Here is a 16,158-nt window from a genome sequence, read left to right on the forward strand (position 1 = left end):
CTGTGCTATTCTGGCTCAATTACAAAGCGGCCTACGAGTCGTGGAACGAACAGAGGATGGCGCTCGGGACCGATGTGCACATGGCCACGCGAGAGCTTGTGGATAAACTGCCGACCATCTCGCAGACACCTACCCAAGCTTTCAGCACCTTGATCCTTCAGCTCACGGTCAAAAACCTCGGCATTTGCCTGCCGATTGGCACCACGACTCAGGTAGGAAGCGACCACGACATTCATATGATAACTATGCATTGAATGTTCATTGCCTTAAAGCAAAACCTTATGATAGCAAAGATGATGGAACTTTTGACACCAAAATCTTCCCTCCTCTCCCTTTCATTAATCATATTTGCCCTTCCCTGCCATTCCCATTTCTGATCCTAACCCATCTCAAACACGTTTCTTCTTTCCACCTTCCCCTTTAAGGAATGCCAAGCTGTTAAACTCCCAATATATCAATTAGTTATGTGGGTTAAATCCATAGATGTAACTACTGCACCAAGTGTGGATGACGCTTGCTGCTCAGTCGGCCTGTTGAAAATAATCATGATAGTGTTTGTCTTAGTTTGACTATTTTACACTTGCTTTTTCTTTCCTTGCCTCTTGCTTTCTTGTGTTTTATTTATTACTTGTGAAATCAAAGATTCGCAAGTATGTTGGTTGGTTGAGTCTGTCTCTGTCAATCTCTACAGGTCGCAGTTCTACACCAATCTCCACGAAATGTAACCACCTGGTAGCGCTGGTCAAAAGCTATAAGCCTATTGTTTTTGAGGTCCAAATGTCAAGGTTGCATACAATGGTCAATTTACATTCGATTGACTTGAAATTTAAACAGGGGTTGCATATTGAGTCACCAAATCGCATTGTTTTTGAGGTCGAAGGTAAAGGTCAAAATTGTTAATTTTCATCCTCGTATGGTGAAACTTCTTATTTTGTCAAATATTTTGAATGTAGTTTTGTTAAATCTTACTATATAATTCACCAAATGTCTCTCCGTCCGTTCGAAGGTACCGCAAAAACGGCTTAACCGATCGCAACAATATTTTGGGTGGGTATTCCTGGGACCCCTGGGAGTAAAATAGGCTATATTGTTTTTCCAAGTTTTCCAATTTTACAATTTTCCAGTTTTTTCACACACGATGGAATAATATTTACCGATATGAACAGTGATGTGGCTTTTGTTGAAATTCTACAAATATTGTTTATTCTACGTACCAGGAGGTAGTAGATCGACTCCTGACAAACTCTTCATATATAAACGTGCGGCTCTGAAGTAACACGGCAGCGTGTGCAAAGTGACTGAGAAACAGGTGTAGCGGCCGCTTCCGTGTTACAGATTCGGCGCGCACATCTTCACACATAAACGTGCGACTGAGAAAGACGTGTAGCGGCCGCTTCCGTTTTGCAGAATTCAATCTTTTTTTCAAAATGGGCGCCATGTACTGTTTAGAGTTTGATGACTTGCGTGTGATATGATTTAACGGATGATTATATGAATCGTTTAAAATTTTATAAAACCTTCAATTTCTGATATTTTGCCTTTTCATTTGGGCTTCCCTATTGAAGCCCCACCCATAGGGCGGGTACCGTTGCTAGTACATTTAATTCCTGGAACATAGGTACAGTGAGATAACTCTGTATAATTTTGTCAAGTACATCAGCGTCGTGTCATCCGAGTTATTTTCAGTGTTAAATATTGCAGATTGCAAGCAGTTCGACAGATGATTCGTTTGATGTACCAAGGTCTATAAAGCAGTAACTGACGCATATCCTATCATTGAATTATGTATCAATCAGAGCAAAAGACACAAATAAGCATTGAATAGTTGCTCAGAGTAATATTTAATGTATAAATTGTTTAATCAGAAGAACGGTTGTCTTCTTCGTCAAGTGCGTGAATTATTGGAAAAGTTATTACTCCATTCTGTAAATCTGTTTAATATGACACGGTTTTCGTATTGAAATGGAAAACCAAATACTGCTTTGGAGTCATCAGAAGGAACCAGAAGAAATGAAGAGCAAAGATGGAGTCATCAGTAGGAACCTGGATAGGATTCGGGTTTCAGCCACTACTCCACAGAAAATTTTCTGCAAGAGAATTTCTAAGATAGATAGATAAAGAAATAAAGAAGAAGCAAGAATTAGAATGAATAAAGAGAAATATGAAAAAGTAGAAAGAAATGTGATGGGAACAAAGATGTTGAGAAGAACCCAGATAGATAGTTTCAGCAGTTCTTCCTGAAGCAAAAACACAGCAACAGTTACAAGCTACCAGAGGTCCATTTGTCAATGGAGACCACCTTTCAGTTACTTTGCAATTTCCCGAGATTAACTTGACTTAGGTCAGGTGTTAACATTGTGTACAGGAGTTGTGAATGACATCACACGTCTCCAAAGAATGTCATGGACTAGAACACTACATACATGGGGTTATGTTGGCACTAGGCCTGAAACAATATGTGATGTCACCAACAGCGCTATTCTGTCACAGGTCTTTACCTGCTCATTGAGAGTCAATTGGACCATTTGCTGTTCCAGAATGAACATCTCCAAATTTAGTCATGAAACTGCTTTTCGACCTTTGGAATGGCGATCTTTGTCCTTGGAACTGGAAGGTGCTTCTGTGCCCAAGGCATCTCTTCCATACGTAGTGCCATTTGCCTTTTTGGATTCTCTACGGACAAACTCAACTAACCTACGGAACTGTATTTCCTTTTAACTGTCTCTGGCCTGCTGCACTGCATTTCTCCATTTATAGTGGAAATAAAATGGCAACTTCCCCACTAATCGTTTCATGTTCTCAGGATACTTTAGTACATTGACAGCTTTGATGCCTTGAATGGCATTTTCACATTCGACAAGAAAAATAGAAAACTCGAGTGACTTTGGACAGTCCACTTTTATGTTACGCCAGTCCAGCGCCCTTTTAACAAAGGCATCTGCTCGACACATCTGCTCGACCATAACGATCCTCAAATTCCTTTAATATAAGCCTGGTGTTGGCTAAACGGTAAGGGTGCTGGCTTGAGATTCTCAGGTCCTGAGTTAAAATCCCGGGTCGGTCGTTGAATTAACAACAGGTGGGGTTGACTCAGCGTGTCATCCTTCCGGGGTCGGCGAAATGAGTGCCAACTTACTGGATGAATGAGCCACTCGAGTGTCCTGCGTAGGAGTGACTCAAGTGAGTTGAGGTTAAGATACATGTGAGCTTTTGACAGTGTTAACATTGTGTACAGGAGTTTCATGAACATCGACCACATCATTCACAACATAATTATCATCAACATTAAAACCAGTTTGTAAAGCACAATTTACAGTAACAGCATTGCTTACAGCTTCAGTGACATTCTGAGTTAAAGTCTGATGATTGGAAGGCATTGAACCGAAAGGATACAACTGAAGGTCAATACTGGCCGGCCTGTTATCAGATGTCTGGCTGGCTGGTCTGTCATAGTTATTTTGACCAGTTTCAAAGTTTTCAGTCAGTCAAGACCTTGGCCTGTGCATCGGTTACAGCTATCTCTGTGTCTAAGTCCAACTCCTCTTCTTCTAACCTCAGTTTCATTCTGTCTATCTCCAGCTCTTGCGTTTTTTTCAGCACTGTCTTTCTGGTTGATAATTCTGCTCGTTGTTCTTCTTCTTTAATGCACATCGACGAGATGGAACCCTGCTCGGATGAAACCCAGCATCTCCTACTGATGCGATGTGGAGAAGAGCTGCCATCAGGAGAGTTTTATAGTTTGGACAAATGTTTGCCTTTGTTTCAGGAGCATCAGAAGTGTCTTTACCCAAGAAGGAACCTTCAAGTTAATGGCATTGGTATTGGTGTTGAAGCGACACCAAGGAACTCTTGGTCACTTGCGTGAAGTATGGACATTATCCCCGACAAGCTTGGAGTCGTGAGAATGGTGAAAGTAAAAACCAAAACCTCAGTCCTTTTGTGACCATTCAGTAAACTTGGCTGGAAACTTGAAGCTGATTTGAACTATCATTCTCAAAATAGACATAATCACTAATGCCAGAAGTACAATTACAATTATGGAGCAGGTATGATATGGTCAAACTTTTCGTTTTGTCAAATATTTTGTACGTTGTTTTGTTAAATACATTTAATTACTGGAACATGGGTACGGTGTGATAACTCCATACAATTTCATCAAGTACGTCAGCGTGACGTCATCCGAGTTATTTTCAGTGTTCAAGATGGCGTCTTCCACGCGGTTCGACAGACTATTCGTCCGATGTACTGAGGCCTATAAAACGGTAAATAATGCATACCCTGTTGTTATATTACATAGCAATCAGAACTAAAGACATTTAAAAAACATTAAGTAGTTGCTCAGAGTAATAGAACCACCTTAAAGAAGCCATTTTTCCCTGCAGAGCTAGGGTTGGCCTGTTTTGGGCACCGTGGTCCCACTTTTTGAAGCAATATTTTACTTCCGGATGCCCTTCCTGCCGCCAACCCTGTTAGTCGCCACTTGCAACACACAGGGAATTACCAGTGAACTTGTACTCAATTTGCCAACCTCGAAGGATGACAGGCTGACAATGGACATGTGGGAAGGAGTATGGATGGTTTTGAGGGAGTTCATGGGGGTTACGGATATGGTGTGAGAAATGGAGAAGGTGAAAGGATTTTGGAGTTTGCTGATGGAGCTGATTTGTTGATTTGTAATACTCAGTTCCAGAAAGAGGATAATAAGCTTGTTACATACACGTCAGGTGGGTCGACGACAACCGTTGACTACCTGATGGTGCGTAGGCGAGATAGGGGGCACCTCCGGGACACAAAGGTGATCCCGGGGGAGGAGGGTGTTTCACAGCTACACTTGGTTGTCTGCGACATAAGGGTGAAAGGTGTGAGGAGAGCTCGGCAGGTGAAGTACCAACCGAGAATGAAGGTGTGGAGGTTGAAAGAGGTGACAGTAAGGGAGGCATTAAAAGAGAGGCTGAGTAGGGTAGAGGATGATGTGGTTGAGCTTGAAAGTGGTTGGATGTCAATGAAAGCTAGTCTGTTGGGAGCCGTTGGTGAGGTATGTGGATGGACAAAAGGACCACCGAGGCACTCGGAAACATGGTGGTGGGATGATGAAGTTGGAAAGAGGATTGACGAGAAGACGAAGAAGTTCAAGGAGTGGCAGAAGGCGAAGGGTACGGGAGCAGAAACAGCAGAGCATGAAAGTTATAAGGCAGCCAAGAAGGCTGCAAAGAAAGAGGTAGCAAAGGCGCAGGAGGCATGTAGGAAAATGTTTGGAGAACGCTTGGATTCGGAAGAGGGTCAGAGAGCAGTATTCAGGATTGCAAAGCAGATAGCGAAAGAGAGGTGTGATGTGATGGGGGTGAGTTGCTTGAAGGATGAAGTGGGACAAATCGTTGTGGACCCAGATGGAGTTAAAGGAAGATGGAAAAGATATATGGAAATGCTGTTGAATACAGAGAATGAATGGGATGGCAACATAGAGAGTACCCCAGTTTTAGGACCGGCAGAGAAGATAACTGAGAAGGAAGTTGAGGAAGCGATAAAAGCAATGAAGAGTAGAAAAGCGAGAGGGCCGACGGGAGTTGTGGGAGATATGTTGAAGGCAGCAGGAAGTTGGGGTGTGAAGAGAATGACAGAGATCTGTAATCTGGCGGTGAAAGAAGGCCGCATTCCAGTGGATTGGGAACTGAGTACCCTCGTCCCTCTATACAAGGGGAAAGGTGACCCTCTAGAGTGTGGCTCGTACCGAGCGATAAAGTTATTGGAGCATGGAATGAAGGTATTGGAAAGGGTGTTGGAGAGGAGGATAAGGAAGAAAGTGAAGATCGACGAAATGCAGTTTGGATTCATGCCAGGAAGAGGAACGACAGACGCGCTTTTTATTGTGAGGCAGTTGCAGGCGAAGTACATGGAGAAGAGGAAGAAGTTGTTTCTTGGGTTTGTTGATCTGGAGAAAGCATTCGATAGGGTTCCACGCAAAGTATTGACATGGGCAATGAGGAAGTTAGGAGTGGAGGAATGGTTGATCAGAGTAGTAATGGCAATGTACAAAAGAGCGCACACAGCTGTAAGGACGAAGGACGGGAACAGTGGTGAGTTTGAGGTGAAGGTGGGAGTGCATCAGGGGTCGGTACTAAGTCCACTACTATTTGTAGCTGTGATGGATGTGCTGGCTCAGAACGTAAAGGAGGGTTTACCGTGGGAGTTGTTGTATGCAGATGATCTGGTGTTGATTGCGGAAAGTATGGATGGACTGAAGGAAAAGATGAACAAGTGGAAGGAATGTATGGAGACAAAAGGTCTGAAGGTGAATATCGGAAAGACGAAGGTGATGGCAAGTAGTAAAGCATGTGGTGAGGTGGAAAGAACTGGGAAGTGGCCCTGTGCTGTGTGCAGGAAGGGTGTCGGAGTGAACTCAATTCAATGTACAATGTGCGCTGAGTGGTTCATCAAAAATGTAGTGGTCTGAGAGGGTCATTAACCTGTGTGGCAGCTACATTCAAATGTAAGGTGTGCACAGAGGGAGCTGCAGATGAAGGAAATGTTGAGTTGGATCTTGGAGACGGCGTGAAGCTAGAAGGTGTGAAAACATTTTGCTACCTCGGAGACATGCTGAATGGAGAAGGTGGATCAGACTCGGCAACGGTTGCTAGAGTGAGATGTGCATGGAAGAAGTTTCGGGAACTGAGTGGCATGCTGATAAAGAGGGGAGTGTCGTTGAAGCTGAAGGGAAAGGTGTATGCTGCATGTGTGAGAAGTGTTATGATTTATGGGAGCGAGACATGGGTAATGAACGTAGAGCAGCAACGAAGGTTGGAAAGGGTGCGAATGGTTCGATGGATGTGCGGAGTATCGTTGAGAGAGAGAAAGACAAATGATGAATTGCGAAAAATTATGGGAATAGAGCCTGTGATTGATGTTGTGAAGAGGAACAGGTTGAGATGGTTTGGTCATGTGTTGAGGAAGGATGAAAGTCACTGGTTGAGAAGAGTGATGGAAATGAATGTAGAAGGAAGTAGAGGACGGGGAAGACCGAGAAAGACTTGGCTAAAGATGGTGGAAGAAGAAATGCGGGCAAGGGGGTTAACAAGGAGAGATGCAGAAAATAGGGCAAGATGGAGAAGATTGTCATGGGGACCCCAAGGCTAACCCCCACTACCCCCACTCTAGCAGGGGAAATGGCCTTAAAATGCATGTTGTTGTTGTTGTTGAAGGATGACAGGCTGAGTCAACCCACTTGGCATAAATTCAGCGATCGACCGGGATTCGAACCCAGGATCCTCGGATCCCAAGCCGCACCCTAACTGCTAAGCCAACACCAGGCTGCTCAGAGTAACAGCTCTAAAAGAAAAAAAAGAAACAAAATAACTGTTAGGGATCCATTATATCCATCACAGCCGCACCACACCACATATGACCCCCTCACCTAATTCATAACCTCTGGACACCTCAAAACCCGCGGACCACCTAATTTATAACCTACAGGGACATTGGAGCAGTGATTGGAAATTGTTCGGTTCATAATGGTCCCCCATCTTTTACAAACTTCCTGATGGGACCCCTGCACAATCCACACCTGTACCCACAGTTCTTGCCATCATGTGCAGAGAGTGTGCTGCCACTTTCACGCAGTTTGTGAAGATGTTTTAAGGAAAAGCCAAATGCACACAAGTGTGATCATTGGTTTATGGTATATGTGATACAGAGCTTAAAACCTCACCAAAACATTTATTTTTGAAGTCGCAAAAAATTTTGGAGTTGCGTTTTAAAATATGGATTGTTTTGCGGGCGAGAAGCTACCAAAAACCACCTTTAGAGGCCATTTTTCCCCGCAGTGCAGTGGTTGGCCTTTTTCGGGCACCTTGGTCCCCTTTTTGAAGCAATGTTTTATGGCCGGATGCTCTTCCTGCCGTCAACCCTGTTAGTCGCCTCTTGCGACACACAGAGAATTATTACCAGTGAACTGGTACTCATTTTTCTACATTCCTGGTACTTTTCAATTCCTTAATTTCCTGGTGTTAAATTTGCTACTGGTTTTTGGGGGAGAAGCTACATTCACCAATAATGAGCGAGGGAGTGAAAGAACAATGATTGGACCCATATTTTGTCATTTTGCAGTTGAACTCCAATCTGGACTACGATCCGGGTTCGGCTCTCGTGCTCACCGTGGAAAGCACGCTCATCTCTGCCTGCTCCTCTGAGTCACTCGTTAGCAAGGGACATTTCAAGAACTTTTGCCTCCGTTTTGCTGAAGAGTTTGAAACGTCGTGGGATGACTGGCAGCCCGTGCCTCGCAATGACGTTACAATGAATGCATGTACGTACTGCGATCATGTGGTAGCAATGAAAACTTAAACGTCCATGCAACCATTCCAGACGTCCATCGTTTGGTGGATTGTTTTTTGTGAGCTCTCCTTTAATCTGCCCCCTGATCCACTTCCTGCCCCTTGATGCCAGGAGAACAGCAACACCTATTTGGCCCATTACCTTTTGCATGCATCTCTTTGCAGGCGTCGTCCCAGAGGGCACATATGAAGTCTGCTCCAGAACAACAGGGCAGGCTGCTATTAGTAAGTCATTAAGGCACAATAAATGCTGTAGTTTATTTCCTGTTTTATACATCAAGTTTACACCGAGATTTATACACCAGGTTTAGACTGTTTATACACCAATAGTTTCAAACAAACACTACAACGGCACTCGGCAGAGCACATACCTCCGCCAGGCTGAAGAGTTTATGTTTTGTATCCCACCGATAGGCCGAATCTGGATTCGGACCTGAACCAACATCGAATCGGCTTGTTCTTGGCACCTAACCAACTCCTCATCCACCAAGTTTAGTCATAACTTGTCCATAACTTTTTACCTCCGCCACCAAAGGTGGATGGAGGTTATGTTTTCACCCCTGTCTGTCAGTCTGTCAGTCTGTCTGTCCTTCTGTTTGTTACTTGCGAAAATCGAAGATTTTTCAAGTATATTGGTTGGTCTTGTGCATTATTCTGTCCGTTTGTCTGTCTGTCTGTCTGTCTGTCTGTCTGTATGTCTGTATGTCTGTCTGTATGTCAGTTGCCTACAGGTGACAATTTTCAACCGAACTTCACCAAACTTCACCTAATGGTAGAGTTGGTCATAAGCAAGAAGCCTATTGTTTTTAGGGTTAAAAGGTCAATCGGTCAACATAGGCCAAAGGTCACCAACTTTGTCAAATTTCTAAAATCCTCAATTTTCATCCAATTGATCTGTAATTTGAAGAGGATTTGCATATCTCATCACTGAATTCAACCACCAACTGTATTTTAGGTCAACTTAGGCCAAAGGTCAACATAGGCCAAATTTCTAAAATACCCATTTTTTCATCTGATTGACTTGAAATTTGAAGAGGATTTGCAGATCTGGTCACTGAATTGAACCACCAAGTATTTTTGAGGTCAACATAGGCAAAAAGGTCAACATAGGCCAAAAGGTCAACATATGCCAAAAGGTCAACATAGGACAAAAGGTTAACATAGGCCAAAAGGTCAACATAGACCAAATTTCTAAAATCCTCAATTTTCATCTGATTGACTTGAATTTTGAAGAGGATTTGCATATCTGGTCACTGAATTCAACCACCAAGTATTTTTGAGGTCAACATTGGCCAAAAGGGCAACATAGGCCGAATTTTTAAAAATCATCAATTTTCATCTGATCAACTTGAAATTTGAAGAGGATTTGCATATCTGGTCACTAAATTCAACCACCAAATATTTTGAGGTCAACCTAGGCCAAAAAGTCAACCAACATTGGCCAATTTTTTTAAATCCTCAATTTTCATCTGATTGACTTGAAATTTGAAGAGGATTTGCATATCTGGTCGCTGAATTCAACTCCCAACTATTTTAAAGGTTAACATAGGCCAAAAGGTCAACCAGCATCGGCCAGATTTCTGAATTCCTCAATTTTCCTCAAATTGACTTGAAATTTTAAGAGGATTTGCATATATGGACACTGAATTCAACCACCAACTATTTTTGAGGTCAACATAGGCCAAAAGGTCAACATAGGCCAAGTTTATAAAATCCTCAATTTTCATCTGATTGACTTGAAATTGGAAGAGGATTTGCATACCTGGGTACTGAATTCAACCACCAATTATTTTTTAGGTCATCATAGGCTAACAACTTATTTTAGGGATTTTGCAAGTATCGTGATATGCACGACATGTTTCTTGTTTGTTTGTTTGTTTGTCTGTGAACAAGATATCTCAAAAAGTTGTGGACTCATTTGGACGAAATTTGGCAGAGAGGTAGCGCATGTGACAAGGACGAAATGATTAGATTTTGGTGAAGATGCAGATTCAGTTCCGGTCGTCGAATTTTTAAAGTCTGTCTGTTGGGATATAGGGCCAAAAACTATACATAGCAGGATATCTCAAAAAGTTATGGACGGATTTGGACGAAATTTGGCAGAGAGGTAGCGTATGTGACAAGGATGAAATGATTAGATTTTGGTGAAGATGCAGATTCAGTTCCGGTCGTCGAATTTTTAAAGTCTGTCTGTTGGGATATAGGGCCAAAAACTATACATAGCAGGATATCTCAAAAAATTATGGACGGATTTGGACGAAACGTGGTGAACAGGTTGTGTTTGACATAGAAGAATCGATTCAATTTTGGTGAAGATCTGGATCCGGATCTGGCTAGTTAAACTATGTTTAGTAGTTAAACGATGCACCCTGTAACTATATTTAACTAGCCAGACATAAACTATGTCTTGTTGAAGAGCTAGAACACAGAACAGATCATGACACATGACACAGTTGAACAAAATGAACAGGAAAAGGAAAGTGGGGGAGGGAAACACACCAGCAGCAGGGTTGAGTGACAAGATAGAGGGAGACTTGGACAAATAATGGACTTGGGGAAGAATGAGGACAATGGGAGGATGCACAGGGATGCAGCAGCAAACTCAGCAATGATAAACTGGTGATTTGGAAATAGGTGGGATTGTGAGCAGGAGGGGTTATGGGGTTAACCTTGGTTGAAAACATCGTGGTTCTGGATGTGGGATGATCTGAGATGGTGGTGAACAGTTGTTTTGAACATCTTTCTAGAAGAATGATATTGATGAGTATGTGGAATTTGACTCCACAGGTGGGAAAAATGAGTAACAAATGAGTGGAAGTGAACAGTGATCCTGGATTTAGGTAGTTTCACCAGAAGGGGGTTGATGGTGGACCACATGCACCCTGTATAATTCTGGGGGTGTGGGAGGGGGTAGGTGGAGGCTAAGCACAGAAGAGAGTGGGCAAGACAAGAAAAGTGGTGGTCCAAGAGAGAGAGAGAGAGACCACCGACATATTTGCAATGGGAAAGTGATAGGCCCACAGACTCAACTTCGTCGTGGAAGATTCCAATGATCTTGAAGGCCTTGGTTTCCCCAGCATCAAGCTAAGCAAGGTGTGAGGCAGGGGCACCAGCCTAAAAGGGGAGAGCAGTACTCCATCAAGCTGCGGATCAAGGCCTTGTCGGTGGATAAGAGTTCAGGTGTGCCAAGGAAGGACTTTGTATGAAGAAGGATGCCCAAAGTGACTGGCTTTGGAGGCCAATTTGGAAATGTGGTTTGCCCAAGAAACATCATGGCTGATAATAATGAAACCCAGGAGTTTGTATAACTGAACTTCCTCAAGAGGATTGTCCAGGAAGTAGATGGGAGGGTTCGCCTGACCATCATTTCAGAGAGAGAGAGAGTGGGAGTGGGAGATATGTCATGAGTGAAAGACATTCCAAGTGTTTGACCAACTTGTGATTCTATCAAAGTCTGAAGAGAGGAAAGAGGCTTCTATTTTTCTTGACTACTTAGGGCAGATGCATGTAGAACCTGCTTATACATGATGCAATAGAAAAACCAAAACAGGTTAATGGAGTTGAATCTGTTTCCATTGGCTGCATCTGGCAGATAGCAGCAGTGCAGGTGCATGGACACTCAATATTTTGTGGAAGATGTGTGGAGTGACGGTGCACATTGACCCAAGCATTGGCAAGTGGCTCAGCGCACTCGGCAGCACTCTCACGACATTCACCGGTGAGGAGGATGCCGATGACATCGCCGATTCCAACTCTGCTCAAGAGCACAGCCTCTCTGAGGAAGAAGAATCTGAGGGGGTTTCCTTCATGACTCCGGTCAGACTGATGTTTTTATTTATTCTTTTAATTATTTATTCGTCCTGTTGACATTTTCTTATTGGTTCTTCCACCACAAATGTTTTTATCCCGTGTATGCAAAGGGAAAAGCAGGTTTAAGCAATTGGTTCACTTCTGTCTGTGTGTCTGTCTGTCCTTGTGTTTATGATCGAGGAACAACTTAATTTCAATTGAATGTTATATTTTGAACATTATATACTTGAACATTGTTGAAGACAAATCACCTTTTTGGCACTTTCTGTAATATAGTAACTGGACAAAATACTTAGACCCTTCCATTTAGCACTACTTGGACAAAATATTATAGCATTTTACATCACTACCAATCAAATTTTCCGCTCGTAGGCCCCGCCCATGTTCTTCTTTCTCAAGACCACGTGGGGTAATGTGTTCTATGAACTCTAGTTGATTTTGTTTCAAATTTTTATAAAGGTAAGGTGAGACCATGTCAGGTTAATACACGAGCTGTCAGTCTTTTCCTATCTTGCATGGCCATGTGCTCCTCCGTTTAAGTAAGATTGTTTTTGTTGCAAATAATTAATAAATTGTTTTCACTTTGTCTTTTCTTTCATTCCTTCTTTGTGTCATACATTGTGTCATTCTTGATCTTTTTTTTGTCTTTTTTCATTTAGAGTCACGACGCTTTATTACCTCCATCGTGTGAAAGTAAGACATCTCCTTTGATTCTGGCTTTGCCTCTGCTCGCCCTAGGACCCCATTGAGCTGCGACGACAGCCATCCCTCACTGGCCCTTCCGCTGAGCTCAGGGCAAAGCGAGATTCAAAACGCCTCATCGAGCGAGAGCTGAATGAACAAGCAAAAGTTATTGATGATCTCAAGTACGTGGCCTGTCTTTACCCCTGTAGACTCGTGTTTCATACTGCTGTTCGGAATTGTATTACAGCCTTGCTTTTAGGTGACCCTGGAGGTTTGACGGTTATGTTTCAATAACGTTTCAGATAAGGTTACATATATGAATGGTGGAATCTTTCTTTCTTCCCACCTCAATACTGAAGCGTTTACTTCAAATTTGACATATTGTCACATTTGTACAACTATATGTGGTGCACACTGCTATAGCTGAACCGTTATCATTGTCATGGCCCGAGTTTTCATAAAACTCTTTTTGCCTTTTGTCTAAAAACTGTAACAAATTATTTTTCTGGAAGCTGCACGGAACCTTTTCTCGTGCACAAGAACCGCGATGGGAATGCTGTGCCACAACTGTCAGCCCGGCCGTTACATAAGTTTTGATTTCTTCATGAAAACGGTCACATGACCTAGATTTTTATTAAGAGCAGAATGAGCCACCTTTTTTGAGCGCAGTTATCTTTGCTCCAAAAAAAATGAATAAGTAAGGTTGCCGCTACAAGTGCTTCTTTGTTTGCTGTTGGGAAACTGGTTAATGGCCGAACCTCAGATATGTTGCACATTGCTCTATGTCGGTAACTTTGCTTGTGGGTCTCAGGGAAATTCACTCTTTGAAACATCAACGCTTGACCTGTGATACTTTTTCATAGGAGACTTGGTGCCAGCGAGGGGACCATTCACCAGGAGATCCAGCGTTACCAGGAGCTGGAGGCGTTTGCTGTGAAAGATATCCGAAGGGACGTGCGGAAAAAGCTCAAGAGGTCTAGCATCGGGGTGAGTGGAAACCTTGTGGAGGTTCTTCATGGCATCGTAATTGGCACTTGCAAGGAAGGTGATCGTTGCATTGCGCTGTAACTGCTTTTGAGAAGAAAAAAAGAAAGAAATGTGAGTAATATGCAGCATGAGATGTTGAGTTTTAGTGACTTCTGGTTAGAAACAAGTTAGCTCATCATGATAGAGATACGCTCGGTCGTATGACGTCCCATAAATGTGTGAAAGTTTCGGATGTTGCTGTTGTCTAGTTACCCGAGGCCTGAAATATTCAGTCGACCTTCTCAGGAAGTAACTTTTGATTTTTATCATGTCAAGAGCGGCCGATTCCTTCCAGTTCCAAACAGAGTGACTCTCATTCAAACTCCTTCCTCAGATTGATGTACTTTGCCAATCACGTGTGAGGGGGCGATTCAGATTTGCATCTCGAGTATTTCCTTTTGATTGCTTTGAACAGGAAGTTATATTTTGTTTGGCTTTTTACCTTTTTTCTTTTCTTTTCGCTTCGTCTCTTGCGCTTGAATTCAGGCGGTCTCTCTCAAGGACCGCTGGGGTCTGGGTTACAAGCCGAGCCGTTCCCGCAGCACGGCGACGACCAGTCGCCCGAGCCTCTCTCGACTTGGCAGATTGCGGTAATAACACCACCTTCGTGCACCGCATTTGACGAGCATGCTATGCATCACCTGACACGCAGGCCGAAATACCAAACAATTGTGGCCTCTCCCCAAACCCTCCACCCCCTCTCTCCTTCACATCATCTGTCTACTCTGAAGTATCCACCATGATTCAACCATCAAGTGTGAAAAATTATTTGTTACAGTTGGTTACTGATGGGATTTTGTTTTTCCTCCAATTTGATCTTGGTTTTTATTTATTTATTTTATTCATTTAATTATCGCTTCGCACTGATTATGAAAACTGCCATGTTACTCAGCGGTGTGATGATTAAACCGCCGCCATGGCTCGTTTGTGTCCCGCACAGCACTGAGCCTCAAATGTTTTGACACTCAGTTATTCTGGTTGCCGGTTATGGTGTTAAAATTGTTTTCAATTCTAACACCAAATGTTCCGAACATCAATGTGAGGCACATGGACGACTAGTTAGGGTATGCTTAGGCACTAAATTTTGTGTACTTTAATTTAGATTACAAGGATATCAATTAGAAGGCAGTGGACCCGATGCATGCAGCGTACGGGATTTGAACCTCTGTCTGAGCAGCACGAGCCCACGAGACCGCTTTGGGCACAAAATTGGCCAATTTCATCTAAAAACCGTATCCGAGAATCTGACTGCTTGTTTTATCAAATATTTACTTTCCCTATTGGAATGGCAATTTCACGGACATGCTGTTCAGCCTCCTTAACCCAGTAATTGCCCGCTTATTCGAAAGGCTTTTATCGATATAGATGATACAGTTGTGCTAAACAGCCTGTTATGCATTTTTATTTTGCCGCCATTTTATGTGAACTTTTCACCGTGCTTTCGAGATGGTCATCGACGTGGAAGGCGAAGCTAAAAGGTCTGAGCCAAGTCACAAACTTGGCTTTGCGTGCGATCATGACATCTAACTCTAAAATTGCAGTTTTGCGTGAAGTTGTACGTTCTTAATGACTTTACATGCTTCCTCATGCGTCCAAATCCTCTGCAGCCTCACACCCACGCCTTTCCCTAACCGCGGCGCCGCTGCGCTGCTCTTGATTAATTTATCGGGGACGATGAAGCTTTAATGGCTGTTTGTGATAAAATATTCCTCGTGCCTATTTTCTAATCACCATCTTGCAATGACGACTTCATTTTTACATTTGTCTTCATTCGACCTCGAGGATTTATGCGGCCGTTTACATAAAACATGTCTGAGGTTAATTTATTAATTTCCCGTTTTCGATGCTAAATTCTCAACGAGGTCCTTCATGGTCGTATAAATGATCTCCATTTGATTCTTCATTTTCATTGTTTATTCACAGAAGCTCGGTTATTGCATTTCATTTTACGGGCCTATGGGATAGCTCAGAGGTAGTAAACTTGCCTTTGTATTCCTCGACGAAGGCCTAACATCTGAAACATCAGCTCTGCTTTCCTTCCCATTGAGCCGTCAAGTTGTTCAACCTCCCTCCCAACGTGCCTTTCGACAAGTGTAGGCCTTTACCAAATTCTGAATTCCTGCCCTTGACTTCAGGGGTATCACATCAGTGACACAGCCACAATAATGATAAAATTAAGCCACGATAAAAACGTAATGATAAAACTGGAAGGTCAATTTCCCGATGGACCTTGTTTGCATTCGCTTAAACATTGTGATTTTGTCTTGCCTGTGACTGTTGCTTTAATATACCAAGCCCAAGCGTTTACAAA

At 42.9% G+C, this 16,158-nt stretch overlaps 1 protein-coding gene across 1 annotated transcript in view; it reads left to right on the forward strand.

Annotated features, from left to right (window-relative positions):
- Positions 1-16,158, forward strand: part of BLTP1 (bridge-like lipid transfer protein family member 1) — a 282,755-nt gene that overhangs the window by 167,203 nt on the left and 99,394 nt on the right. The window contains exons 46-52 of the mRNA XM_078766129.1: positions 1-212; positions 8,101-8,299; positions 8,493-8,552; positions 11,920-12,143; positions 12,876-13,003; positions 13,685-13,808; positions 14,334-14,437. Coding sequence (XP_078622255.1) covers positions 1-212; positions 8,101-8,299; positions 8,493-8,552; positions 11,920-12,143; positions 12,876-13,003; positions 13,685-13,808; positions 14,334-14,437 — 1,051 coding nt within the window. The remainder of the gene's footprint in view (positions 213-8,100; positions 8,300-8,492; positions 8,553-11,919; positions 12,144-12,875; positions 13,004-13,684; positions 13,809-14,333; positions 14,438-16,158) is intronic.

The sequence above is a fragment of the Myxine glutinosa genome, chromosome 12 (assembly GCF_964187855.1).
Source record: "Myxine glutinosa chromosome 12, kmMyxGlut1.1, whole genome shotgun sequence".
In the NCBI taxonomy this organism is placed as follows: Eukaryota; Metazoa; Chordata; class Myxini; order Myxiniformes; family Myxinidae; genus Myxine; species Myxine glutinosa.